At 62.6% G+C, this 27,193-nt stretch overlaps 1 protein-coding gene and 1 long non-coding RNA gene across 3 annotated transcripts; both read left to right on the top strand.

The window, feature by feature from the left end:
* Positions 1-113: 113 nt before the first annotated feature.
* LOC309869106 lies at positions 114-26,955 on the top strand. The gene is made up of 5 exons (XR_014313990.1): positions 114-1,999; positions 9,201-9,308; positions 14,752-14,833; positions 17,121-17,188; positions 26,696-26,955. It is a non-coding gene; the product is annotated as an uncharacterized lncRNA (long non-coding RNA).
* LOC309869103 (uncharacterized protein) lies at positions 25,611-27,193 on the top strand. 2 transcript variants are annotated; one of them, XM_082739640.1, is made up of 2 exons: positions 25,611-26,749; positions 27,133-27,193. In XM_082739640.1, the coding sequence occupies exon 1, from the start codon at positions 25,635-25,637 to the stop codon at positions 26,601-26,603; it is 969 nt and encodes a 322-aa protein (XP_082595766.1). In that variant the 5' UTR covers positions 25,611-25,634; the 3' UTR covers positions 26,604-26,749; positions 27,133-27,193. The 2 variants fall into 2 exon arrangements, with proteins under 2 accessions (XP_082595766.1, XP_082595765.1); XM_082739639.1 differs by lacking the exon at positions 27,133-27,193 and adding an exon at positions 26,950-27,041.

Genomic DNA, 27,193 nt, shown 5'->3' with positions numbered 1-27,193 from the left:
GAAAAGAGTCCAGAGTGTAGAGGGTGGGTTTGGGGAGAAAGGAGGGTCTTTTGCGGGTTTTTTTTTTTGGTGTTTTTTTTTTTTTTTAAGAATTTGTGCTCTTCATAGCTGCCCATGCCTCATCTCCAAAAATTTTAATTTTTTGGTATTACTAGTTAGGTAAATAGGACTTTTAATCCTAAATTCTGGAATGATAGTCACGTTTCCCGAGCACGACCTCGTGCTCTTTTTGGAGGTAAGGGCAAGCAGCATAAAATCAATTAATTTCCATAAATGAGCATTTTCATTCTAAATTAGTATTTTCCTCCAAGATTATGATCATCTAATGGGAGTAGTGTCTCTGGATACCACATTCTCCAGCACGCACCTTACAGAGCCGGGATGGCTATATGTGACTGATTACCGTGTTTGTTTTGTAACTTGGGCAATGACATTCCGCCTCCCCACAAAATCAGGAAGATACCCTGCAATCTTTTGTGTCCTGAATCAGGCAAAATATCAGCGTTCTTCATGGTACTCAATACTTCTCAGCAGGTCGGGTTTTTTTTGTTGTTGTTGTTGTTTTTTTGGTTTTGTTTTGTTTTTTGTTTTTTTAAGAAAGTACCACGCATAGCAGTTTTCACATCATTGCTTCTATATAAACTCCACTATACACCGAAATTATACATTCTCACAGCACAGATGGGCTGGTCTGTCATTACGACTGCTGGGTCCTTGTTGGAACACACAGCATATTTCAATTGTGGAGTCGACAATTTTGAAGAACTGAGGTCAAAATAAACAAGTGGCATTTGTATATAAAAACAGTCCTGTGGCCCTCTCGTCCCCTGACCAGCGCGGTGGAGGAACCGCCATCTCCTTCATTAGATGAGAATTTAATCGTCGGTCTTCCTCTTTGCGCTTTAAGACTCCGAATGCCCTACGTCAAAGGACTTCAGTGTTTTAACCAATGCCCAGTTTTTATGTTGTTTGGCAGCATGAACAGCGTTAACACTAGATTTAAATTCAAAATTACGGGGTTTGAGACTTTAGATTTTGAGATCTTCATTACATCTCTAGCTGTTTTGTATAGGGTAACATAAAATTATTCTGAGTTATTTATGAAAAACCGATGACAGATTTTTCGAGTGATTTAAAGGTACATTTAAACCCGCCACTCGGCAAAGCACACATACGCACACACGTTCAACAGGTAACTACGAAGAGAGGCTGTAAACTTAAAAAAAAAAAAAAAGAATTATCTCACCGAGATAACAGGGTGCAGAACTTATTGGCCATCATCTCACGTGAGGACAGGAAGTTTTACAAGCACAAATAATTTGCACACGATAACTGTTTGTTTTGTGAATTTGCTCACATTATGATGTAATCTGTTCCGAGGGTTCTTCCCTGCCCCCCGCCTCACTTTTAAGGGATTGCTCTGCTTTTTCCCCGAATTCTGGATCCTGGCTCTGCCCTTCCCCGCCTCTGAGGCCGCCTGCCCTCGCCGTGGCCGGGAGCTCACACCCGGGGCTTGTGGCCGAACGGGAACGAGACACAGATGTTTCCCTCTGCGGTCTCCTGTGGGCTCCCAGACCTCCTTCCATTTGTTAGTAGAAGTGCTTTGTTGCGGCGTGTTTGTTTGAAGGCAGGTACCTGTTGGTGGAGATGTTTGGAAATAACAGGAAGGGCGACAAGTTGATGAAATTTGCCGGAGCTCCTGGGGAGCCGCTTTCTCTAGCGCTTCTGCTCTTGGATTTTTTTTTTTTTTTTTTTTTTTAACCACGTCCTCCTTTCCCGTTTGGTCTTCCAGCCTCTCGACCCTGGTCTTGGCATCAGACCTGTACTCACAAGCAGCCCCGGGAACACGGCGCCGGGCGGGGTGCTCCCGCAGGAGTGGGCAAGGTGAACCCCGCACTTTGCTCGTTCGGCAAAGCCAAGGGCAGAAGAGAAGGACCTTCGGGACCGAGGCCAGGGTTCAGACGGAGTCGGTGTCAGTTCCCGGCCGCGTCCGTCAAAGGCAAGTCATCGCACCTCCCGATGTCCCCGTTTCACAGATGAGGAAAGCGTCCCCACCTCACAGTCACGCACGGAACGCACTCGGCCCAGCGCTCCGTTCCCTGAGACCACCCCATACCCGCTGTTCGTTCTTGGTTGGTTTCTGAGTCTCAGAAATGCCTGCCAGGCGGGGGTTAACGCCGGCTGTGTTCGGCCAGGGGAGGCCCCCGGCCTGAAGCCGAGGCCCCAGACTCGGCCGGCTGGCCACGGTCAGGATGGAGGCCGGACCCGGGGCTGCCGTCCCACGTTCGTTCTGCACGTCCACACGGTGTCCAGGTGCGGACGGCGCACCTTTGCCAGGGCGTGGGCCCCACGGTGTGCGCACACGGGTAGTGCCCTCTGCTCTGCCTGGTACGTCAGGGGTTTCCAGAGGGCATTTGGAGGCACCGTGCCTGCCTGGCTTCTCAGTGAGCCGTGGAGCCCCTGGGCCATCCCTCGGGACACCTGCTGGGCACCCCGCTGCCCCCCTGTCATGGGTCCCCTTCCCAGCCCAGGGCCAGCCAGAGCAGGCTGGACCGGGACCCCAGCTGCTGGGCTTCTGGAAGGTAAAGGAAGGCCCGCTGGCCACCCTGGCTGCACGCGGGGAGCCGGCCAGGCGCGGAGCGGTCCCCTCGGAGGGCCGGGCTGTTCCAGGCACCGGCCATTTGCAGACGCTGAGGAGTGGAAGTGAGCCTCTAGGCCCGGGAGAGGAAATGGCGGCGCGGGCAGGCCCAGAACGGGATCCGGGAAGGTGGCCGAGGGCGGGGAGCGGCCGGAAGGCACAGGGTGGGCCGCCGGGTGCGCTGGCAGCTGTGCTGTGAGGAGCGGCCCGCGGGGCCAGTCTTCCCGGGCGGGTCCGCGCGCGTGCACGTGTGTGTGCACCTGCGTGCAAGGCCCCGAGAAGCTTCCGCAGCCCCGCTGGCTCATCAGTAACGGGGGAGGCTGGGGGCGGTCCGAGGAGGCCCTGGGAACACCCAGCACACCTTTGGACAAAAAAAAGAGCTTTGAGGAGAATGATATTTACTGCAGGTCTTAGTTCTGTGTCTTCAAAGCTCGGGAAACGGTCCGACATGTCAGATGGGAGCCTGTTTGGGAGGCCCCAGGGGGCTTGTGTGTCCCCTCTTTGGGGCCTCTTAGCAGAGACCAGAGGCCTGGACTCTCCGCGGAGCTGCCTGCCCATCCAGCCTCAGTTTCCCTGTCCATAAAGCATGGGGATCAGTCCTACCCACAGGTTTCTCGGGGCCTCCAAGGTGATGAGGTCACTCGCCACTGACCCCCCTTGAAGGGGAGCAGTTGTTGGTGGCTCCCCAGGACTCTGGCTTCTGAGTTTCTTGAGGGGCTAGAAGGGAGGTCGAGGCCAGACCTTTTGAAGGGAGCAGCCGGGGGTGGGGGGGTGGGTGGCGGAGGCCAGGCTGCTCCAGCATGTGCTGGGGAACCTCTGGCCCAGTTTCCTGGGAGCCCAGCCCTGCCCCGGGATTCCTGCAGTGGGTGTGCCCGCACTTCCGGCCGGCGTGGGCGGAGGGGTCCCGCCGGCGAGCAGAGTTCCCGCCGTTCCCGCCCGCCAGAGCCTCCTGGTTGTGTAGCTGCTTCTGGCTCCATGGGACGAGGACTCCCACCTGAGCGGGGCACGTGGGGTCCAGGCAGGTGGCCCCCGGCCCGCGGGCCGCGCACGGGCCCGGGGGACACGGCCGCGGTGGCCTGCAGCGGCAGCAGCGGCAGCGTCACGGGGGCTGATGCAGGGTTGAGGAGGCGCCCTCCCGCTGGAGCCTTTGCGGTGACGATCACCCAAAGGGTAAGTCGCCCGATGCCAGGACCTTTGGAGGCTCCCAGCACGGGTGGGTGGGCCTCTAGGGTCTCAGGCCTCAGCCCTGGGTGCTCTAGCGCTGGAGGTGAGCCCGTTCCCCAAGATGCGGTCACGGGGGCAGCCCGGGGGCAGCCTGGCCTGTGTGACAGTGCTGGTGGCGGCTCTGGGAGGTGGCTTCCCGGGGGTCACTGCTGAGCCGGGCAGCGTGGCGGGCCACCGCAGCCTTAGCGGACACTCCAGGGGAAAGGTATGGCCGCTACCTCGAGTGTCCCGCTGCCAGGGGAAGAGCAAGTAAGACAGGCTCAGGCAGGACCCATGAAGGGACCCAGAGAGGCAGAAACCCCTGCCTCGGCCCAGCGGGGAACTGGGGGCCACACTCTGCTCCCCCAAGGGAGGATCAGATGTTGCACACGGGACTTGGTTCCTTGGGGTTGGAGCAGCTGTCCTTTGTTGACCTACTATGTGCCAGGCTCAGGGCCGGGTACTTCGATCCTACTTATTTATTTATTTTTAAGATTTTATTTATTTATTTGAAAGAGCACAAGCAGGGGAGCAGCAGGAAGAGGGAGAAGCAGGCTGTCTGCTGAGCGGGGAGCCTGATGCAGGGCTCGATCCCAGGACCCCCGGATCACGACCTGAGCGAAGGCAGAGGCTTCATGGAGTGAGCCGCCCAGGCGCCCCCCCTCGTTTTTTTAAACATCCATTTGGGAGTGCAGGCGACCTGTTGCGCTTCCTTCTGACATCCCGTCCGAGCCCCTGTGTGCCTGCGCTGCTCCCGGTGCTGGGATGTGGGGCAGGCAGGACGGCCACAGGCCCTGCCTGTGTGGAAGGTGTTAGTTAGCAGTTTTCAGTGTCAGAGAACCGAGGCTCCAAGAGGGCTCCAAGAGGGCCAGGAGCATCCCCAGAGTCACACAGCCAGTGAGTAACAGAGTCCGCACCCAGACCAGGTTTCCGACCGCAGGACCCGCTCTGGGTAGAAGCGGCTGGATGCCGGAGCCTTTTTATCATTTACCTGTCCTGGGTGCTGACCTTGGTGGGTTCTCCCCAGACACACAGTGCCAGGAGGGCCCTGTCCTTTGGGCTGGAGTTCTTCCGTCCCCAGGAAGAGCCAGGATGGCTTCCCTCGCTTCCCTGCCAAGGGCCATGTCATGCTGGTTCTGGGGTCCCTAGGACCTGTCTCTGGCTGGGTTGCCGTGACCTCCGCATCTGAGGCCTGCTTAAAGCCCCTAGTGCCCTGCTGGGCTGAGGGCTTTAGGCCCGTGTGGCTCAAGGTGCTGGCTGGTGGCTGACGGTGCAGTATGGCAGTGGGCCTTGAGAATGGGTGGCCCAGGGGGTCATGCCCACTCTCACTGTTCTTGTGGCCCATGGCAGGGGATCTGCAGGGTTTATCACTCAAGCACCGGGAATAACGGCCTCTGGGGGACACTGTAAAAACCTGCAACAGGCAAGACCATTTTGCAGCCTTTGATGTTCTCAAAGTGGCCCTTTCTGCTCTGTGCCCAATTCATACCCTTCCATGGTGCCGGGAACTTCCCGTGGAGGATGAGCGCAGGATTTGGGTAGGTTCTTCACATGGAGGCTGGTTGTATCTGATGGGCCTGGACCCCTTGCTCATGGAGACACTCGTACTTTGTGCTAAGGTGGACAGAGCGGACCGGTCAGGCTCTCGGGGTCTGTGAGGTCTGCTCTGAGGCGAGGGTCTCCGCTGGAGGGGGATCCGTCAGCCTGGGCAGGACAGAGGTGCTGGGGTACTGTGTAGAGGTCAGGGTAAATGTGTTTGAAAGCGGCTCTCTGCGGGTGAGCGGGGCCATGTCCTGTTGGAGAAACCGTGCCCGGTGTGTCCACAGGGTCCCCTTTCTGGCCCTCGTGTCCCAGCATTGCTCAGAGCTCATCTGATTCTCGAGGGCACACCTCTGGAGCGGCTGGGGAGCCTGCTCTGGGCGGGCCCTGGCTTGGGGTCCAAGAGGAGATGGACACACCATCCAGTGACTGGATCAAGCAGACCTTGTTGGGCACTGGGTCCTCTGCTAGAGGGCTAGAGCTGTGACAGGCAGTGGAGTCTGTCCCCAACTCACAGGCCCAGGGACCTCACTTAGCGAACGGGGTGCCCTCAAGAAGGCCTGGCCCCAGGCCTGGTGGTGCTGGGTGGGGAGCACAAAGTCAGCCAGGAGCCCCCAGCGCCGGCCTGAGGAATCCAGGAAGCCTCCCGGAGGTGGCGGACCTACGGCCCCGGGCTTGTTGTTGAATTCAGCCCGGGGCCTGCCACGTCCCAGGGCCCTGCTGCCAGGCGCAGCGCCGCCCCTCCTGCCTCCCCACACCAGCCCTGCACAGGCCACATCTGCTGCGGCAGGCGCGCCAGAGCTCCACCTCCCGGCTCCGTCCCCATGGAAACCACTGGGGGGGTGGTTCCCGCTGCACTTGGCCCGCTGACTGGTTTCCATTAGAGCCAGCCTGCTTTCCTTGAGCTCTGCCCCCGAAGTTCAAGGCACGCAACCCCCCCCCAAACCGAGGTTTCTTTCACATGTACTGAGCACCAGTGTTGGGCCGTGGGACCGGGACTGCGTGGGTGGACTGCGGGCCCAAGGTCGCACCCCGGGCCATGACTGCCCTTCTCTGGGCTTCGCCGTGGGCTCAGACCCTATCCTTTCTTGCTCAGAACCAGCAGCTGCTACAGGGACCCCCCGGCTCCATGCTGGCTGGCCATAGAATTATGGGGGGGACTTTCAGTAGCCCCTTCCTCTTTCTGGGCCTCAGTTTACCCATCTGTAGAATGAGAGGGTTGAACGGCTTCGCCAGGTGCTTGCCGTGCCAAACAGGACGACGGAACAAGGCAGACATGCAGCTGAGGCAAAGCCATCTCTCTCTGGGACTTTTGTTTGTTTTCAGAGAGGGGATTTTTTTTTCAGAGGAAGGGAGTCATGGAATTTGACCGGAATGGCTGTTGGAGAGCCAGTTGGAGCCCGTGGACCCAGGGCTTGGGAAGGCCCGGGCAGCCGTGCCCGCAGGCTCCTCCTGGCATCGGCGGGCGGGGGGGGGAGGCGCCCAGTGACCTGGCTGTGAATGTGGCGAGCAGAGGCATGAAACGTGCCCGTGACAGAATCCAGAGGGCTCTGGAAAACTACCCGAGAGGCTTCCGGAGGTCAGAAATGTGGGCAGAAAATGAGATCCAGATTTAAAAAAAACCCGGCTGGCTCATCCCCCTGGGAGGGAGGCCTGGGAGAGCCTGGCCGCTTGTTGACTTTGAAACGCTTGCCCAGGACTGGTCTATGGCAGCAGCCCCCGGCCCCAGCCGGACGCCCTGGCGCGGGGGCTGCCATCCCCTCTGCCTCTCGAGGTGGGACTTTTACCGGAGATGATGGGGAACGCTTTGAGGACTCTTGCCCGACCTGCCTTCTGTTGAGCCCTTGCCACTGCCCTATGGGGACCCTTGCCAGCTGGCATGCAAGGAGCAGAACCTCGGAAGCGGCAAGCCTCCGGGCAGATAGCTTTTCTTCCTGGGCCTTAATGTTCTCATCTGTGTAATGGGGAGAAACAGACCTGCAGGCACGTGGGAATTAGATGAGTCTCAGGATCGGGCTGGACAGACGGTAGATGATGGTGGTGTTGGAGCTGCTCCCCCGCAAGACCCTCTACACACGATGCAGCTGCCCCTTCCACGGCTCCCCAGACTCGGGGCGGGGGCGGGGGGACGGGATGGGGGTGCGGGTGGTGGGGGTGGGCGGTGACGCTGGCCCTGCCTGGCCTCAGGGAAAGCTGTTTGTCGAGGTCACCTGGAAAGCCCAGGTGGCTTTTCCATGTGCAGTGGCATTTCCTCTTCCTCTGGGACCCTACTCAACCTGGGGCCTGCCTCCCCGGGGAAGCCTCCCGACAGATCCCCCGGAGGCGGGAGCCGCAGCCAACGGACACCAGGGACACGGTCACCACCGCCACTCAAAGGACGGGCGTGGTGGCATTTTCAGCTTTCTGCCCTGGGCAGGAAGGGAACTTGGGTTTGAACGAGGACACCTTCCTGCCCTCCGGCCCGGCCCGCCTCCCCAGTGAAAGGCCAAGGGAGCTAGCTCGGGGGAGCCGGCCGTGGCGTGGCCCAGGTTGATTTAGATTTGCGGGGAGACCGGGATCTTGTAGGAAATGAAGGAAATTTCCCCAGGGAAAGGGGGAAGAGAAGAAAGAGGAGCTTAAGTGCCCAGATAATTATAAAGCTTGGCGTGGTGATTTATGGCAGGCAGGCCGGCTCCTCTGGTCTCCACCACCCCTCCCGTCTCAGCGCCCCCCACCGCCGCGCCCCCAGAGACCCGCGGATGGGGGAGGCAGTGAAGCCAGCGGGCGCCGCCCAGCACCCAAGCTCTGCTTTGTGTCCTGGGGACAGAGCCCCTCTGTGTTCTGAGCCCTGACGTCTGCTGTCTGGGGACGGCCTCACGGAACCCTGATGGGCTGCCAGCCGGGAGGCTGAGGCTCCCGCACTGACTTCACGGAGGAGCCTCAGCCAGACGGGTCGGCCCGTTAGAACGGGGACAGTCAGGGCACAGGCCCTGCTCCTTCTTGGTGCCGTGGGAGGGGGGGCTCCGGGCCGTGGCTTGGGGCTGAAACAAGGATCGGGGTGCGCTCTTCAGGGAAATGACGCAGCGCGCCGCGTTGGCCAGGGTGCGGGAGAGGCCGTGGCTGGCCCCGGGGGGCTGCTTGGCCAATGCGCCCTTTAGGGCCCGACTGTGGGCAGCCCGCACTAGGGGATTTCCTCTGCTGTGACCACAACTGTCCGCTCCCACCCCCTGTGATTCCCGGCGGATGTCCCCTGGCTGCTGACCTGCAGGGTCATCGTCGGCTCCCCTCCTTGCCACACACAGACTGTGCCCAAGTCTTGCCAGCTCTGCTTCTGCTCAGCGTGTCTGGGTCTCACCCAGAGAGGCGAGATCGCCATGCAGACTTCCGCCCTGCCTCCCGCCCTGGGGGGCTCCCGCCCAGCTCCAGGAGGAAGTCCAGTCTCCCCTTCCCGAGACGAGAGAGGCTCCCAGGAGCCTGTCAGCCCCCTCCGTGTTGGCATCCTCCCACTTCTCTAGACGGTGGCCCAAGCATCGCCTCCTCCTGGAGGCCCTCCTTGCTCACCTGCCCCGTGATCAGTTCACGGCCCAGTCACAGTGTCTGCTCTGGAGACTGAGCAACTCCGGAAAGACCGGCCAGCATCACCAGCCTGGCCCAGGGCAGGCTCCTGGGGGAGTGTTTCATGAATCCCGAGGCTGAAACAGAAGGGAGGGAAGACCGTGAACCCTGGACTCAGGGTGGCGGCATGAGCCACCTGGCTGGCCGTGTCACACGGCCATGGCGCTCTGGGAGACAAGGGGACAGGTCTTAACTTTTTTACCTCCAGCAATACGTTCTCTTTTAGGACTAATCTGAGGGGACTGTGACCCCACCTCATCAGGGACGGCATGGCAGCATCCGACAGACAGGCCTGAGCCCTGAGCACCTGCGACCCACAGAGGGAGGACTCCAGGTAACTCCGGGCCACGGGAAAACCGTGGCTGCTGCTTTGGGGTGGGGGTTCAGTCGGGACGACCAGCAGTGAGAGATGCTGTAGAAGGCTCTGGGGCCTTTTCTCCTCTGCTCAGTGGGTATGAAAGCTGGACTCAATTGGCCCATCCGACGTCATTGGTGAGCGGTGGCATATCCTGTTAATTTAGGTCAGACATTTTCCGTTCATGAATTTCCTGCATGGCCCCGCCACTGTGTGGGGCTTATGGGGGTCCTCCTCCTCCAGGAAGTCCTCACAAACCCCAAGGCCCTCTGGCCCCCTCTGCCCTGGCAGTGGGCTGCCCAGCCCCTCCGTAGCACCCACCGCACCCCTCTTCTTTCCCATCATTCATCTTCACGGGTCTGGGTCGCATGAGGGCGTTGGCATCCAGACCCTTCCGAGGGCCCGGGACAGGTCTGAGGCAGCTTCCACTAAGGCCCTTTGGAAAGTGTGCTTCGGGGAGATGGTGCCTGAGCAGTGCGCAGGGGCTTGGTCCCTCCCCAGCTCTGACCCTCCATTTCCCCACCACCTCTGACATTTGGTGAGTCTCTGGAAGGTTCCCAGGGGCCAGTTGGAGGGGCGGCCTCAGGTGCGCGAAAGAGCTCCTGGGCTTTGGGCGGGGTCTCCCCAGGGAAGGAGGAAAGATCTATGTGTAAAGCCAGAGGTGTGTGTCCTCATGCCTCCCCGAACATGAGAAACAACGTGGCCAGCCACTGTCCTGGTGGGGTGTCTGGGTCAGGGAGCTGTGACAAAGATCTCTGACGGGGTGGCATGGCCCGTTCCACAGACACGGCTGGTGGGAGCCAGTGCCACGGAAGGCTGTGGCCGCCCGCCTTGGTGTGCGTGGGACCCCTCCTGGGGGGGGAGTCTGCCTCGGGCCTGGTTCAGCAGGGGAGAACCGTGGGCTGCCCTTCTCTCCTTTTCTCGGTTCTTCAGAGCTTATTGAATTAGGCAAAACTCCTTTAAATCACAGTTAACCACCCGGCCAGGGTGACCTCAACCCACCCAAATCCTCACGGCAGCACGCCGTCCCCCAGAAGGAGAGACGTTTGCAGAAGGTGCGGCAGGTTGCCGTAGGGGGCGGAGGGGCCGCTGAGAGTGAGGCGCGCGGCAAGGCCCCTCCAGGCCGACGGTGGTGGCGATGCTGCTACCTTGAGGGGGGACCCCCCTGAAGGGTCCTGTTCTCGTCCCGAGTGTTTGGAGTCTGATGTCTGGAAGTGGCGTCTGTTTGTGGCGACCGGGACCCCTGTTGTCAGGCTGGTGCTGGGGCCTGTTCCGTTGCTGCTGGAGGTAGGGACGTCCTTGTGACGCCCCTCGACCTGCTAGAGCTCAGGGTGGGTGTGTACACGGACCGGCCCCTGGCAGAGACTCGATTTTCTGGCCCCAGTTGGTAACTGTACGGCGTGGGCCACTGCCTGGCAAGAGTGCCTGTGGGATGTGGGGGCCGAGCCTGTGGGGTTGACGTGTGTTCACTGTCACGTTCGTGATGTCAGTGATGGCTGCTTCTTAAGATACCGGACTGAGGCTCAGAGAGCACAGGAGATTCTCTGCGGCCCGCTGGGCTCTGCTGCCCAGGCCCCTCCCTGGGGCTGGCTGCTCTGCCACTGGGCACTGTGTCCTTGGGGGTTTGAGCTGGCCTGTGCCCTTCCACACTGGCTGCTGTGGTAGCCGTCAGTTCCCCGAGTCCCAGCTTCACCGGTCCCTGCCAGAGAGCCATCTGGAACCAACTGAAGCAGCCGACCCGGAGAGGCACCATGGCTTGGGCCTCTGGCCCTCTGGCCCTCTGGCCCTCTGGCCCTCTGGCCGGAGGACGTGGCTGGACCAGCTCACAGCCTCCTTCTGACGCCCCCCGACCTGTCTTGGGTACCTGCAGTCTTGGGTCTCCGACACGGCACGACCCCAGGGTCAGGCCCCATCCTCTGCGGGGCATTCCTACACGGAGATGAGGGTGAGCTCTGCACATGATTTATTAGCAACTGGCTCTTTCCATCTGTAGGCTCTTTATCCCACACGTGACCTTGGAGAAGGAAGTTCAATGCCAAAGAAAAGTATGGACAGGCAGTTCTGGGGATCCATGCTCCCATGGTTCCGGGCTCTGCAGCTTGGCCAACACAGGGTTCCTGTTGGGGGCTCCCAGCTCCTGCCTCCACGGTGTCCACTCAAGCCCCAGGCCCTAGAGACTTGGTCCCTGGTGAAGTAAGAGGTGGAGAAGGAATTTCTCCAGGATAAAGGCCCAGAGTGAGTTCTCACACGTCCTCAAAGCAGCCCGGCGTGGGTGGGGGGCAGTGGTGGGCGTGTGGTCCAGGGAGCCCCGTGTGGCCTGGGTGTGCAGCAGGCACCATCTCTAATCTTGCGTGTAAATCTGAGGAGGTAGGTGTTGCTGTCCCTGTGGAACAGATTGGGAGCCTGAGCCCCAGAGATGCGGAGGGGCTTGCCCAGAGCTGAAATGGGACCTCTGTGGGCCCTGGACTGCCCTGCAGACAGACACAAGAATGTTCCAGAGACCAGGCTACTCTTGGGCTCGGGCAAGGCGGGGATTGAACTCTGAGACATCCTGCCGGGTCCCAGGGTTGGTTCTGACCAATTAGGCACCAGCCTCATTGTGCCAAAGCCTTCCAGAGTCTGGAACTGCATGGGGGAAGACAGTTGCCAAGACAGCCTGGGCTGACCCTTCATCCAAGTGACCACACCATGGGGCACAGTCTCTGAGAGGGAACGGGCCCCAGTGCAGGGCCTCCAAGAGAAGTGATGGTAGGCGTCATCATGAGCCAGCTGTGGGCTTGGGACATGTACTTTGGTCATTGGGAACGTCCCCCACAGTTCTCCGGTGTCACAGCTTGGGACATGTACTTTGGTCATTGGGAACACCCGCCACAGTTCTCCGGCGTCACAGGAGGGAAGGGCAGGAGGGGCGACCTTGTGCCTGCAGCCACACACCAGGTGGAGACCGCGGATCTGGCCAGCCCCCCACACTTCCTCAGCCTCCCTCGTGATCTCTGGGACGTGCGGGCCCAAGCTCATTAGTGACCCCAAGGGGGCAGGGGCCTCTGGCCTCCCTCCCCGCCCCGCCACAGCCCATGGGCCGGGCTCTTGAGGGAGGTCAGCTTTCAGAAGGCTTAGGCAGCCCCGAGGGAGAACGAGGCACTCCCAAGACTTGCATGGGCTCTGCGGGCAGGCAGCGCCGTAGTCGTCTGGCTCGGCCCACGGAGACTGGAAACAGGCAGCGGTGAAGGTGAGAGGCCGAGGGAGCGCCCCGCGTCCCCGTGCCTGGTGGACACAGCCTGGCTGTTCTGTGCCGTCACCGGGAGAGTGGCGGCAAGGGTGTGGGAGCAGCAGAGTGTCCCGGGGGGAGAGCATTCCGTCAGTGCCGCCTGCAGCTGCAAGGGGCTTCACGTCCCCTGCCCTGGGCAGCCGTCCTCGTGAGTTCTCAGCCGTGGCCACATGTGGCTCCCGTGCCGTACAGGGATCGGGCCAGGATCCCAGAACCAAACCTGCTGCCACAGCTGGAACTCTGCTCGCCACAGCCCCTGTGTCTCGAGCAGCCCAGGGTGGCCTCGTCCTTGTTCGTCACCTCCGGCTCCCTGGAAGCTTGATTTCTGCGGCTAACATCAACTGGTCGTAGAGAATAGGGCCGTTTGTAAACAGCGGACCTCGGCTGCTGGGCCTGTGGGCACGACGGTGTGCCGCCCATGGCAGCGGCCCTCTGTGAGCCCAGCCAGGCTGTGCGCGCTGTCCGGGGTGGGGGGTGAGGTTGTGTGCTCCGTTGGCTCCCCTGTGCAGTTTCGGGGTTCTCCTTTCCTGGGCAGACCCTCGGGTGCTGTCCCATCAGCTCCAGGTGAAGGCATCAGAGACGCCCCAGTTCGAGGCACTTCCTGACCCACCCGCCTTACAGGCGCAGGCAGATGGGCCCCGGGGTCATTACACATGGGTCCCGTTGGGAGGAGAGGCAGGGAGGGTGCCCCCGCCAGGGACCAAGGGCTGTGCTGCCTCGGGGCAGTCCCTTCTCAGGGGTGCTCTTCTCCTATAAAACAGGGCAGTGAGGTGCTCAGGCCCAGAAACCCCACCCTGCAGCTAGGGAAACTGAGGCTAAGAGCGGCTCTCGATGATGAGAGGCAGGAAACAGGATTAGAACCCAGAGCTGTGTGACTTGCAGGCAGAGTGCGTTGGGCTCACAAGTCCCCTAGGCTCCCCTCTTCAGCGTTGGTGTTGGGGTTCCACATAGTGTTTCGGGGTGGGAGTCTGAACACATTCTGGGGAGCCCACGAGCCAGTCCCCTGCAGCCTCTGAGGGCCTGATGAGTCCCATGACCCCCTCTGCCCGAGGTGGGGACGCTGCAGGCCAGCTAGTGGCAACTGGTCCCTCTTGGCCCTGGTGGCTCCCTGCTCCAGGTGGGACCTGCTTGGTGATGGGGTCTGGGGAAGCTTGTCCCCCTGGCGGGACAGAGCAGCCGCAGTCTCACACCGGGGTGGGGGGTGGGCATGTTCAGGAAGTCGGGAGGGCTCACAGAGGCCAGGGGAGGAGGGTGTGGAAGGGACGCAGACCCAGGGCCCAGGGCCCAGACGCTGCCTTCCTCCTGGCCGTCCACTCACGCTCGGCCTGGGGCAGAGGCAGAGTGGCTCCCGCTGAGGCCCACCCTGGCCCCTCTCTGTGGTGAGCTGGGCCTGGGTTTGGGTCTGCCGTTCTGTCCTCACAGACGGAGCCAGCCCCCTGCTTTGGGGGAACCTGGACCCGGTTGTGGGGAGGGTCCTGGAGGCGGGGCAAGTTCAAGAGCCTGGCCTCTGGCTCACCCTGAGCCAGGTGTTCTGAGGGCACCCTGGGGCCTTGCACTCCTGCTCAGTCAGTTCTCGGGTGTCCTCTCACTGGCTCGTTGGGAAAAGGCCCAGAGTCAGGTCTACGCATTCGGAGCCCAGATACAGACATGGTTCCAAGAGCCAGGGCTGGGGGTGGTGGCGCTTCCCTGCCATCCTGGGGGCCTCTTGGGTGCTGGGCTCTGCGCTGGGCCGGGGTGTACCCAGCCACATGGGAGCTGGTCTCTGATGCAGAGCTGCCAGCCCTGGGGGGGGGGGGGGTGGGCAGTACCAGACCTGCAGCCTCCAACCAGAGCTAGGGAGACTCTGACTCGGGCGGCAACCCTGCGAGAGCGGAAGATGCTGGCTGGGTCCCACGGAAGCCAGTGGCTGGGGTTTGGTTTGGTGGGGGGATTCCAGACCAGGGCTGGAGCTGGGAGAGCAGACGAGGCTTCCCTTGCTGCCTATAACCTCTGGGCACAGCGGTGCGCTGCCTACCATGAGCTGGGCCCCTCTGCTAGTGGTGGTGCCAGGTAAAATAGAGGCAGGGGAGGGTCACACCGAGCCCCCTCCCGTTCTCGGAGTCATGTGCCACCAGGCCTGCCCGGCTGATTCTTTGGTCACCTTGTGTCTTTCAGAAGGTGACTCATCCCAGAGTACCCCCAAGGAGGCGGGACCCATCATGGTTTTTGGGAGACACTCCAGGACCACAGAACCCAGGTAGATGGTCTTGGCCCTGGGCCAGGGCAGGGAGGCAACCCGGGAGGTGGGCGGCCTGACCAGGAAGGGAATGTGAGCCCGTCTTTCAGAAGAGCCCAGCTCCAGCCCCTCGGGCCCAGCCTGCAGCCAGGCCCACCCTTCCTGAGGGATTCCTTCTGGCCCCTTGCAGGTGGCCGAGGTCCCACTCCGGGACGAGCAGTGAGGGCAGAGCACAGGGTTCCTTGGCCTGCCGTGTGCCCTTGCCTCGCCCTGAGTCCCCAGCCTGCCCTGCGGCCTGAAGACCCTGATTGGCCTCCTCGAAGCTGGTGGAATCAGGGCCGGCCAGGAGGGCTGAGTTGTTGGCACAGAGACTGTCCCGAGCGAGCTCCGAGCCATGGCCGCCTGCATGGTGCCAAGCGATGGGCATGCCCATCCCCCAGCCGCAAGCCATCCTCCTGGACGCGGGAGGACACGCTCTGCCAGAGCCCCAGTCTCCTCTCCTGGGAGGCTGGGGCATGAGCCGCTCCTGGGGGAGTGTTGGGGACGCACTGTGGATCCCAGAGCACGCATGGCTTCTGTGACAGGCCAGGGGGACGGGACACAAGTCCTGGCACACACCGGGCTCCCGAGAAGCTCAGTGGCTTACGCCTCCCTGAAGGCTGGACAGGTGTCGGGGCCACCCCGGCGCTCTCCTGGCTCCTCCCCTCACTGGAGCTCAGTGGGGTCCAGTTCCTTACGTCTGTCGGTCGGGGTTTATGTGCTGGTGTTAATATGTGAGGTGGGACAGGTCGAGGCAGGGTGGGGACTGGGGCCGCCAGGAGGGTCTCCGCACCCCCAGGAACCCAGGCCTGCTGTGGCCATGGGTTAGTTTCACAGCCCTGGGGAGACAGCCAAGCGGGTAGGGGTCTCCACCCCGACCCCAAGATCCAAGCGGCTCCACCCCGACCCCAAGATCCACCCCACCCCAAGATGTGGCGGTCATGGGTCCGTTTGCACGACCGCAGGGCAGGGAGCCTCCCTGGCCACAGCAGGTGCTATGGGGGGCTGCCAGAGGTCTGGCCTGGTTGCATTCCTGACCCCGAGGCTCTCTGTCGGTGTCCCGGGGCAGCACCTCCATACCCAGGGTCGGCCTGGGGGCAGCCACTGCCAACCCTGAGGGCTTGTGGGTGTGGCCACACCATGGCAGGGGACTAAGCCACAGGGTCCAGATCAAAACTGGGTCCCAGACCTACCTGGCCTGCACTGCTCTGTGGTCTGGGGAAAGCCAAGACCTCTCCATGGGATTCTGTTTCTCATTTGCAAAAGGGGCATCCAGACCTCTTCCTACGCAGCCCACTCCCCATTCCCAGTCAGAGCAGAGGAGGGCGCCTCTTCCGGCCAAGAGGTTGGGGGGGCGGTGTCTGACTTGGAATCAGTCCTAACCCATTACTTGCAAAAATGAAGCCTCCACACATAGCCCCCACTGATCACTTGGGCAGAGAGGGAGCTAAAGTGTTCCACATTGAAGTGCTGCTGTCTAAATAAACGTAGATAAAAAATACATAGATCTATACTAAAGCTTAGAGCAGCAAAGATAATGCAGAAAGATAAAAAGAAAATTAGGGCAAAAGGAGAGGCAGAGGTAGGCCTAAAAGAAGCCACGTCGCATAGAAGTCTCTGGCTGCTAGTAATGACCTGTCAATTCAGCTCTGAGCGTCCCAGCAGCCAAAGCAAAGAGGAAAAGCTGTCCTTTGTAGGAAGTGGTGTTCAGGGCATAGTGTCCGCAATGGGGATGTCAAGAGAGCTGCCTAGTGCCGGCAGGATGCCCTGAAGCCCTGGGCGAGGCTGGAGGGGGCGCGCTCCCCCACGCTGCCCCACGCTCCCTCACGCTGCCCCACGCTCCCTCACGCTGCCCCACGCTGCCCCACGCTGCCCGGGGCTATTCTCCTCTCCTCCGGAGCCCCTCCCACACTGCGCCTGATTCTCCCGTGACCCCTTCAGCGGAGGGAGAGGCAGGCCTTGCCTTGGCTGATCTTGAACCTGTGTCCCTCTGGCCCCGGGTCCGCCCGCTGGGTGCCTGTCCCTGCCACTGGCTGCTGCCCTGGGAGATGGGTGCCTCCAGAAAACCCAGTGGTGCCACTGGGAATGGGTGCCCTTCCCAGGGTTTGGGACACAAAGCCTCACTGATGCATCGGCTTCATGGCCCTTGGAGTCCTGGAGGTGACCTCCCAGGCTGTCAGGGCAGCGCGGGCCGGGGCTGGGGGTACTGACACAGGGCAGGGCCTGGGCTCTCCTTCCCGAGACTGACATGGCATCTCTCTCTTTCCAGGACCCACGCCTCTTCCTGCCTCCTCGTTCTGCAGGTGACCCTGAAACTCCGATGACTCTGCCTCTCAGGTCAGTGCCGCATTTTGAACCTTGAGAGTCAGGGTTCACCTCTTCCCCCCAGGTACCACCCTGGGCTGGGCACGTCGGAAGTGGGACTGACACACACACGTGGGCACGCGCGTGCGCGCACACACAGACACACACACACACACACACACACGGCTTGTGGAGGATTGCACAGCCAGGCGCATTCAGCTGGGTCTGCTCCGGCCTCAGCCCTGACCTGCGGCCAGACTCCTCCTGTAGTCAAGGGACCAAGGTCTGCCAGGAGTCAGGGGCTTGCCCTGGTCTCTTGCCCCAGAGAGCTGGACTCAGGCCCAACTCTCTGGCTCTCTTCTGCACAGAAGTTCGGAGTGAAGCCCCTTCTGCCAGGAGCTGTCTGTCTGGGGGTCCATGGTGGGAGGGTTTGGGCCAGCTGCTGGGGACGGTCCGAAGTGTCTGCGGAGTGGGCAGCACTTGGGCTCGGCAGGTGAGAAGGTCCTCGGCCGGCCGCTCCCTAGCCCAGCCACCTTGTGGCCCTGACGGGGGCCTGTGGTGCTCAGAGCCCCCTGCCCACCTGTGCTCCTCCTCTGAAAGCTGGCCCACAGGGCAGGCCATAGGGCCGCCTTGGCTGAGTTGAGCCTCCTGGGGAGCCCATGGGGCCATGTGGGCCAGACGCCCCCCCCCCACCGTTGCCATGGTCAGGGGCAGGCCTGCCTCCCAAGTCCATGTGGAGAGGACCCCAGGCTGTTGCGTCTGGGCGCAGGACCTCTCTGCCATCTGGGCCCCGTTTACAGGTCCAGCTTGCCCACAAGACTCTGCAGACGCTGCCCCCCCCCAGGGCTTTTGTGTCTGCACGGAGAAAGCACACCAGCCGGTGCCCGTGGCCGGGGGGAACATGAGTGGGGTGAGGGGGAGGCCCCCAGAGGACACGGGACAGAGGGAAAGGGGGACCTGGGGGGGCATAACAGAGGAAGGGGACGAACAGGCAGAGGCAGAGAGAAAGTGGGCAGGGCACGGGGAGAGAGAGGACACAGAGCAGAGCGACGGAAGGTTTACTGCGGGTGGGGGGCTCGCTGGGGAAACAGGGCCTAAGGGTACAGCTGGTCCCAGATGTCTGCAGGGCCTGCTGGGCTCTGCCCAAGACTGTCTAGTCCAGATGCTTTCCTGGGCATCCCTTGTGAAATCCCCTGGTGTCCCACGGGCAGCTGTGGTAGCCTCTGGGGTCCCCGAGAAGCCCACGCCCCAGAGGTATGTTCCTCTTGCCAGCTGGGGCACCAGAACGTGCACCTGGGTCCTGGGTCCCCATGCCCTGATGGACACGTGCAGGGGGCTACAGAGGTGGGTCCCCAGGAACATGGGTGTCGGCAGGGCCAGCCACCTGGGAGGCCAGAAGGGCGACGGGCACCCAGGACAGCAGCTGACCCAGGCATGTGGAGAGTGGCCCAGGTGGAGAAGGACAGGCCTGGGAGGATGGGGACCCCAGGACAGGACCATGTTTCCCAGAGTGTGCAGTGGACAGAATGCATGCAGGCGAGCGCATGCAGTAGGTGCTTATTCTGGGCTCATCCTGAGCCTGGGTAATTCCCAAGATGACCGCAGAGCCCACTCACTGCAGGGGGAGATCACGCTCAGGGCCAGATGGGAGGCCCCAGCCCCAGCCCCGTGCGCACAGGCTCCTGCAGGCCCAGCATGACTGGCACTGGTCGGGGCTCATCTTCGTCCTGTTCAGCCAGAAACAGAAGCTGGGGATTGGGAAGAGCTCAGCTCTGGCCTCCCCTGTGGCCCCAGAGGGTCAGTGGGACAACGGAGCTGCCTTTCAGGATGCTGGGCTGGGAGGTGCCGAAGGTTTTCGGGGGACGGTGACTCGGTTGGTAGGATTTGTTTTTGAACGGATTCCGTATTGTTCATCTTGAAGTCTGCCCAGACCTGGCCCAGGACGGGGAGAAGTCTGGGCACGGGAGGCTCCCTCCTGTCCCTGGTCCCTTCCCCTGCGCTGAGCCCCTACCCCACGCCCAGTACAGGCAGGAGCCACGCTCCACTGCTCGGCACCCGGTGGTGGCTTGTTCCCTGAAGGAACCCTGGGTTCCTGTGGACGGACGGGCTGCCCTGTTCTTCAGAAGTGGGTGCGCACAGGCCTGATGCCCCACGGCAGAGCACAGACGAGCCACGTCCGCCTGCCCACAGGCTGACCCGTGTCTGCTGCCTGCAGTCCAGGAGGGGCCGAAATTTATTTTGATGCTCAATGTCCAGATAGCGTTTATTTACCCAGGTAGGAAGTAAGGCCTTACAAAGACCTCACGTTTGATCTTCTGGTCCCAGTGAAAATATTGACAGAAGGCAGAACGGTGGGTTTCACTCCGTGCTCACCTCTCGGTTCCGAGCGGCGCTCTGGCTAGGGGGTGACTAACCCGGGACCGCGAGGAGAGATGTGACAGCAAACAGAGGACGGGTTCCCACGAGAGCCTGCTTTGCGAGCTGCATGGGACAAAAGCCACTCCCGATGCGGGTCCTGTCACTGTGCCAGGCCCTGAGCCGGACGCCCCTCCCATAGGAGCTGTCTCTGTTGTGGACAGCCCTGCTGGGTGGGTGCCCCTTGGGGGACAGAGGCTCGGGGAGGTTAACCCTAACCCCGCCAGCCCCCAGCAACATTTCTGGGTTCCCGGGAGTGTATGGCTGTGCTGAGGCATCAGGCCGCGGGTTATGAAGGGGCGGCCTCCCCGGAGGGCAGGCAGGAGGCTGGGGACCAGGTCTCTAGCTCAGGCTCTCCATGCCCTGGGGCCCAGGGTGGGCTAGAGGGTTCTTCCCACTGAAGCAAAAGCAAGCAGCTCCCAGACCCACTGCGGCTGGGAGGGCCCAGGGCTGCTGTCCGTGCTCACAGGTCAGGGCTCGGTGGGACGCTTGGCGTCAGACAGCTCCCTGCTTGGAGGCCTTGCTCCCTAGTAGTTAATGGAGCTGGCAGACCAGCGGGCCAGCTCTGGGTAGGAACACACAGGCTCCCACTCTGCGCAGCAGCCCTGAGCTCCTGGCCCCAGCTTGCCTGGGACTGAGCAGCTCTTCTCCCAAGAGCACCGCACACACCGAGCCTGGCCAGCCTCAGAAGACTGGGGAGCCCGAACACCCCTGCGGTCACCTGCAGGGAGAGAAAGTGAATGTCTCAGACGTGGGGCTGCCTGGGGTCGCCTGGTGCAGCGGGCTCTGGTCCTCTTTAGCAGCAGTGGGACCCAGTGCGGGAAACGGGGACGTGGAGGAGGATGCCCGTCTTGGCTGTGTGAGTGTGGGCAAGTAACTTAACCTCTCTGTGCTCATTCCTCCTCTGCGGATCAGGCCATGATGGGGACGGACGGGGGCACTCGCTGTGACGGACTCGGTTTGGTGCCTGGCACGTGGTCACTGTGGGGTGTCTGTGCGGTTTGCGGTGGGGAGAAAGTGTCCGGGAAGTGGCACACACGCGAGCAGCAATGTTGGGCAGAGGGGATGTGAACCGGGGCTCCCGGGAGAGGTCCTCCGTGCCCTCCGTGAGGACAGCACTGTGTTCACACTTGGACGACTGTGGTCCCACGCGCGGCAAAGACCATGGCACCTGCCCTCCACACCATGCTGTCGCCACGGCGGCACCCCCTCCACGGGACAGGCGTGGGGCCTCCCTCCCAATCCCACTTGCCTCCGTCTTGACACAGGCCTGGCTCCTAGCTCTAGATCAGCCAATCCCCATCAGAACACACGACGCAGGCTCTGCCCTGCTCTGTGTGAGTCACATCTCCCTGGACCTGATGCCCTCTGAGGGCCCCCATGCTGGCCTCAGCCGGAGCCAGGGCTCGGTGACCCCCTGGGCCTCAGTTTGCTGGTCTCAGGTGTTCACTCTGTGCCAGCGGGGCGGAAGGGGCCTGGGGCTGGCCCCGTAGCCCCCAGAGCAGTCCTGTTTGTCCCTGCTGTACGAGTGAGGTCTGATAAAGATCAGGAGACCACGGACAGAGTCAGAGAGACGCGGGCTCTTGGTGTGCACCCGCTGCCTGGCAGGCTGGGCTCCCGAGAGGCTCCCGGTCCAGCACGTGTCTGCTGGGGTAGCCCCTTGTGCCCCCGGAGGGCCCCGAACAGGGGGTGGGCTGTCCCCAAACAGACACAGCACCGGAGCTTTGAGGTGTGAGATGGGGCCCTGTTGGGCAGGTGCTGCGGGAGCTCAGGAAGGGGGTCTCGGCCAGGCATCCCTGGAGCTGGTCTGGCTGGTGTCCCCCTGGTGCTGCCCTGGCATGGCCGGCCCTGCCAGCTGTCCCTGTGCCCACCGGCCGTGGGCGGGAAGAAGCTGCCAGCCTGGACCCAGGGTGGGAAGTGTTGGGATGTCCCTGGAATGCAGGGTAGGCCTCGGGCCATCTGGTCAGAGGTTCCCCCCGTCAGGGCAAGCGAAGACCACCCTTGGAGGGCCTGGGGCAGAACAGGATTTTCATCCAGAAGGAGCCCAGGCCTGGGAGGCCGGGAGCCTGTGTCCACCCCTGCCTCTCAGTGTCACTGCCTCGCGCTGGACAGCCTCCTCTGTAAGGTGGGAGGGCATCTGTGCCACCGCCCCGGGCAAGGGCTCGTCCCCAAGACCACCCAGAGCCCCTGGGAGGGATGAGGGTACCTCTGGCGGCTCAGGGTGGCCGGGGCCCGGGCAGGCGGAAGGTTGCAGAGAGGGCACCGCCTGTCCTCCGCCCCCCGGCCGGGCCCTCCGGGCCTCCGCGCAGCCAGGCGGCTGCACTTCCAGAGTGGACATTCCTCCTTCCTGCCCCCGGCTGCCGGCTGCCTTTGTCTTCCTGGGGCTGCACAAAATGGCCGCCGCAGCCCTCCGCCATTTTGTGTGTGAGGCCGGCGGGCAGGCGGCCCGGCGGGGGAGGAGGGAGGGAGACCACTGTCCGCCCGCTGCCCCGAGTGGCCTGGACGGAGCCCAGCAGCAGCCCCCGCCCCAGCTCGGCCTTGGCCGCGGCTGCCCTGGGCTTGGCACCAGCGCACGTCTTGGCAAGGCCGTCCGGGAACCCCTGCCCTTCACCCAGCCCGGCCGGCCCCCTCGCCGCCCCCCAGCCTTCCCCGAGGAGCAGACGGAGATGCTGCGAAGCCGAGCCCAGAAGAGCTGTAATTAAAGCCATGCTCCTGGAGGGAGTCCTCGGCATCCCCGGGGCCGGCACGGACGGTTCTAGAAATGACTCTCGCCTGAGCCGGAGGGGGTGGGCTGCCCAGACTCGCTGCTACGGGGCAGCCCCCACGTGGGGGACAGGAGCGGCGCACTCAGACCTCCGCTCGACCGCCCGCACCCTCACCTGCCCAAGGAGCCTCTGGGCTCCCTGGTGGTCAGTCAGGTTTCTGGTCTGGACACAGGTCCTGCCCGTCTTCAGGAAACGGGCAGGGGGCTTCCTGGAGGAGGTGGGCTTGTGCCGCTCTGCAGCTGGGCTTCCCCCGGGGCCTGAGCCAGCTAAGGTTCTTCATTGCAGGAAGCTGGGGGTGGGCCCATTCCAGCCCAGCCCACTGCCCTGCATGGTCCCATCTCCTGAGGGACCCACATCCCCTAGGCCGTGGCTACCCCGAAGAGCACCGTCCCAGAGCTGGGAGCCACCGGGCGTCGGGGGCCTCCATCTGTGCCTCCTGCTCTTGTTCTGTGCACAGTGTGGACAGGCTTGCAGCTCTGACCGTGCCCAGCTGGGCACAGGTAGCATGGCACCGGGGGACACACTCATGCAAACAGCAGGCTGCCCGGCACGTGGGAACTCCTGGCCACAGGGACCGGGGAGCCACATAGAGAAGACTCCGTTGTCTCGGGAGCCAGCACCGGGCCATTCGCTGTGGGCCACCGTGCCCTGTTGGCCCCGGCAGCGTGCCTCTGGGAGCGGCCAGCACGCCAGCCCTCCGCGCCTGCCGTCAGGGCCCAGCGATGCGGTCCTCAGAGGGCAGCGAACCTCCTAGAGGCGCGTCCAAGGAAAGACCTGGTGCAGAAGCCGGGAGTGGGGTCTGAGGAGTGTGCCTGTTCAAGGCCTGCTGCCGTCTCTCAGGCCAGGCAGCGTGGAGTTGTGCCGGGCAGACCTGGGGGCACGGCCTGATCTGTGTTCTCGGCCCAGCTGAGGGTCAGTCCCGCACTGTCAAGAGACACCCAGGGGGAGAGCGTGTGGAACAGGGTGGGGAGCTGCTGAGGCCTTCCCCAGACACCTGTGGCCCTGCCAAGCCCTTCAGGCTAGGAGGGTTGCTGGCTGCTGCTCCAGGCCCTTCCCAGACGTTCTCTTCTTGTGGTTCCCAGAGAGAACATTCCGTCACCGTAAAGTGAGGTTTACTCATGCCCTGGATCCCTCTGGGGAAATCCTGTGGGACAGGATGGTGGCCACGCGCCAGGCCAGACCCAGCGCCTCTTAGGGGAAAACAGAGTCCCACGGAGAAAGACCATCTTGAAGGGGACCGGGCCAGCCAGGGCTGCTGCGGGGTGGGCTTTCGTGCTGGGCATTTTTAATGATAGGTATGCATCCGGTCCCCTCCCTTAACACTGCTCCTCGCCAGGTGACCCAGATTGTAGCTTGAGCCAAGAACATTGTAGATAAACGCGTACCTTTGAGGTTAACGCTGTTGGCTCCTAAAGAGCACCGCACAGACACACCCGCAGGAGCAGAGAGCCCTGCATCTGGCTTCTCCCTTTGGAGTCCAAGCAAACGCTGCAGGGGTGAAGCACCGCTCTCCCCACTGACATCCTCTCCCTGGGCACAGAGCCCGCTGACCTTGCTCCTGACCACCCAGCATCCCTGCCGCGAGGCCAGGGGTGCTCACTTGCCCGAGGCTCATCTCTGCTTGGAGCCAGAGCAGGGTCAGAACCGGGACCAGGGGGACTTCAGAGCCAGCTGTCTCCCCTTCCCCATGCCCGTGCCCCCATGGCTGCAGCCCGCTAGCCACCCCAGCCAGCCCCTGCCCCCTGGCTTCCCAAGGGCGGCCGGGGGTCACTTTCGTGGGCCTCGCAGCCCGCATCTGTGGCATTACCATTCCAGCTTCTGCTGTGGCCGTGCCGCCCACACCGTGCTGGCATGGAGGTCTCTGGGCACAGGAGGGCAGGGAGCTGGAGCAGGACACAGGCTTTCAAGTGCCCATCATGGGTGCGGGGGCAGCAGCTGGTCAGGGAGGGTGCGGACAAGAGGATCACTGGAGCCCGGAGACAGGAGGAGGGCTGGGGTCTGTCCAGACCCACGGGGCTGGAGCGGGGGCTCCTGGCTGGGAGTGGCTTGTACCGCCCAGAGGGACGTGGGGCTGTGGGAAGAGCCGAGCATCACGGAACTTGGGATTCCAGATCCAGTTTTGCTGTTCTGTCCCCAGGGCATGCTGTTGGGGGTGGTGAGGCCCCTGGTCCATGTCCTCCCTGGGCCGCTGGAGCCCGAGGCAAAAGAAGTCAGTAACCCTGTCCGTTCTGTCTGTAGGAGGAATATTTTTATGTCATGGACATTTTTACATTCGTTTTTAAGAATTTTACTTTAAAATATTTGTCTGGATTGCTGAGTGTTGGTGCTCCAGAAATGGTCTGGCTGGCCTCCCTGCTTCCCGGCCATGCCAGGCCCCTGGTGGGCACACGGCCCCCTGCCCCTGGCCCAGGTCAATCAGACTGCCATGTCCTTAACTCGATGGGCCGTGTTTGTAAGGAGACCCACCCCCCCCAGGGCCCCCGGATGCCACCCCCACGTCTTTTTCCCAGACTCCATTGTTGGCACGGCTTGCCGAGCAGAAACACTGGTCGCTTTATGGGGAGAAACCTAATCGGGGCGGCAGTGCGGGGGTGGGGGCGGCCGTGGGGGGGGTTCCTGGCTCTCTGTGGCCCCGAGCCAAGCCTGAGGTGACTGCGGGGTGACACCGTCTGTCTGCCTCACTCGCTCCAGACATCCGCCCAGCCCTGAAAGGGCCACCTGCCCACGAAGGCCGCCCACACACCTGTCCCTGGCTGGCCTGGCCCCTCCCACCCGGCACTGCCCAGCACCCTGCCCCAAGGCAGACACCGTGGGACCGGGTGGGCCGGTGGCGGCAGCTGGTGGCTGGTGGGGTGACCCCCGATTGCTCAGTGCCCCTGGCAGCCCAGCTCAGGGAGCCCCTTTCAGATGCATCACCTGTGCCCTGCTGCCAGGCCTCACCTGGGCTGAGTGGGAAGGGTCCCTCTGGTCTGTCTCAGGAATCCTGCCGTACCCCCGCGCCGAGGCCCATGGTGACCCCCGGAACTGTGGGGCAGGGAGGCCCGGCAAGTCTTCCCTTCCACCTCAGACACACCAACCTGGGGCCTCTGCCCCATCAGCTCAGAAGTGTCTCCACAAATGGGTCACAGACCCAGAAATGTACATCCTGACCCCCACCCAAAAACCTGGGTTCTTGGCTTACAGAAAAAAAGGCGTTTTGTTTGAGCCCACTGTTGGGATGGGCAAAGCCAGAGTGGGGACCCCACTGGGGGTCACTATCCTTGCTTCCCGGTCACCTAGAGACACTGGAAGCAGACTTCATGTCTGCAGTGAACCCGCCCGGGCCCTCGGGAGGGAGGAATGCTACCAGGGCCGCTGGGCACCGCCACGCCACCTGCCGCGGGGCAGGCTCTTCCATACAGGAGGCCTTGGGGCCCCTGAGAGGACGGCGGGCCCCAGAGCTGGGGCAGAGCTGGGATTCCCCGGGGGGCCCCCAGAGAGGCTCACACAGACAGCAGAGGGCCCTCGTGGGCACGCAGCTAGAACAACCGGGGGCAGGCGCCCTGGCAAAGGACAAAGACAGATGGGCCAGGCAGAGTCAGCCGCGGCCTGCCCTGGCTATTTTTCTGCTCCAGGAGGCGGGCGTAGGGGAGCCGGGGCTGGGCAGGGACTCGGTGGGAAGAAGCAGAGGTGCGGGCTGGGGGCGGGTCTGGCTCCCGGCGCAACACCTCGGGCTCAGCTTCTGGCCCTCCAGGAGGTCAGCGGTCCGGCCGTGGGCTTGCCTATCTGTGTCCCTTCCTTGGCGGACAGGTGCGGCTGGCTGTCCTTCTGCCAGTCCTAGGTGCTCATCCAGCCACAATGGGCCACAGCCAGGTGGGGTGGCCGGCCTCCAGCAAGCCCTGGCAAAGGCCTCGGGGCGGGTCTTGGGAGCCCTTTCCTCCGGATTTCTGCTCTCCAGAGAACCCCAGGCCTCGCCATGGGACAGGAGCCTCAGCCTGGCTGGAGCCTCCTCTGTAAAGTGGGGACCTCAGCTCCTCTCTCTTGGGTCCCACCAACTCCAGGCCCCAGGGTGTCCTCGTGACCTTGGCATAGTGCTCCCTGCCCAGCCTGGAAACATCAGGAACCATGACCATTCAGAGGCGAGGCCCGGGCCTCTGTCGTCTTTGACGCAGAACTGTCCAGCTCCGGGCGGTCACAGAGGTCCCTCTCCTGGCCCTGGGGGGGAGTGCCTCCCTGGCCAGAGGCTGGTCAGGAATGGGGGAGGAGCGGGCTGGCAGGTGCGTCCCTGAGGGGCGGAGGCCCACAGCAGCTGGCCGAAGTCCGGCTTGGCTGTGTCTCCCCAAACCTGACGCTTACTACTTTCTCCCTAAATCCCGCACAGGTCAAGAAACGGTGCCGATCTGGGGGCTTCTGTCTGTGGCCGGCCTTTCTCGCAGTGAGTGCGTGTTAGGACAGGCCTCTGGGTCTGGGCGGGCTGTACCTTGCAGGGCCCCCCTCTGGCTGGCCCCACGCTGGCCGGCCCAGCACCCATGTGGCTGCCTCACAGGTGACCTCTGGCACCCCCGCACCACTCTCCTGCCGTCCCCACTCCAGGAGGGACATGGTCAGAGCTGGGTCCCTCCTGTTCACCTCCAGGTCCTGTCATCAGGGGGATCTGGTGGTCCTACCGCCAAACCTTTGCCCAAGGAGCACCCTCCACCCACAGCCACGCCTCTCTGCCCCTGCCTCTCTCCTGGGACCTTGTCACCTTTGACGGTTCTCTGTGGCCTCCCCCCACCACGACTGGACACGGCCTGAAGGAGCTGTGGTCTATTACAGAGAGTTTGGACGGAAGAGGACTATTCAGCCCCGTCCCCGCTCGGCACCGTGAGGACTCGTC

The sequence above is a fragment of the Mustela nivalis genome (genome assembly GCF_964662115.1).
Source record: "Mustela nivalis genome assembly, chromosome: 7".
Lineage (NCBI taxonomy): Eukaryota > Metazoa > Chordata > Mammalia > Carnivora > Mustelidae > Mustela > Mustela nivalis.
The sequence above is the reverse complement of the archived record's forward strand: the minus strand, read 5'-3'. Positions and strand labels throughout refer to the sequence as shown.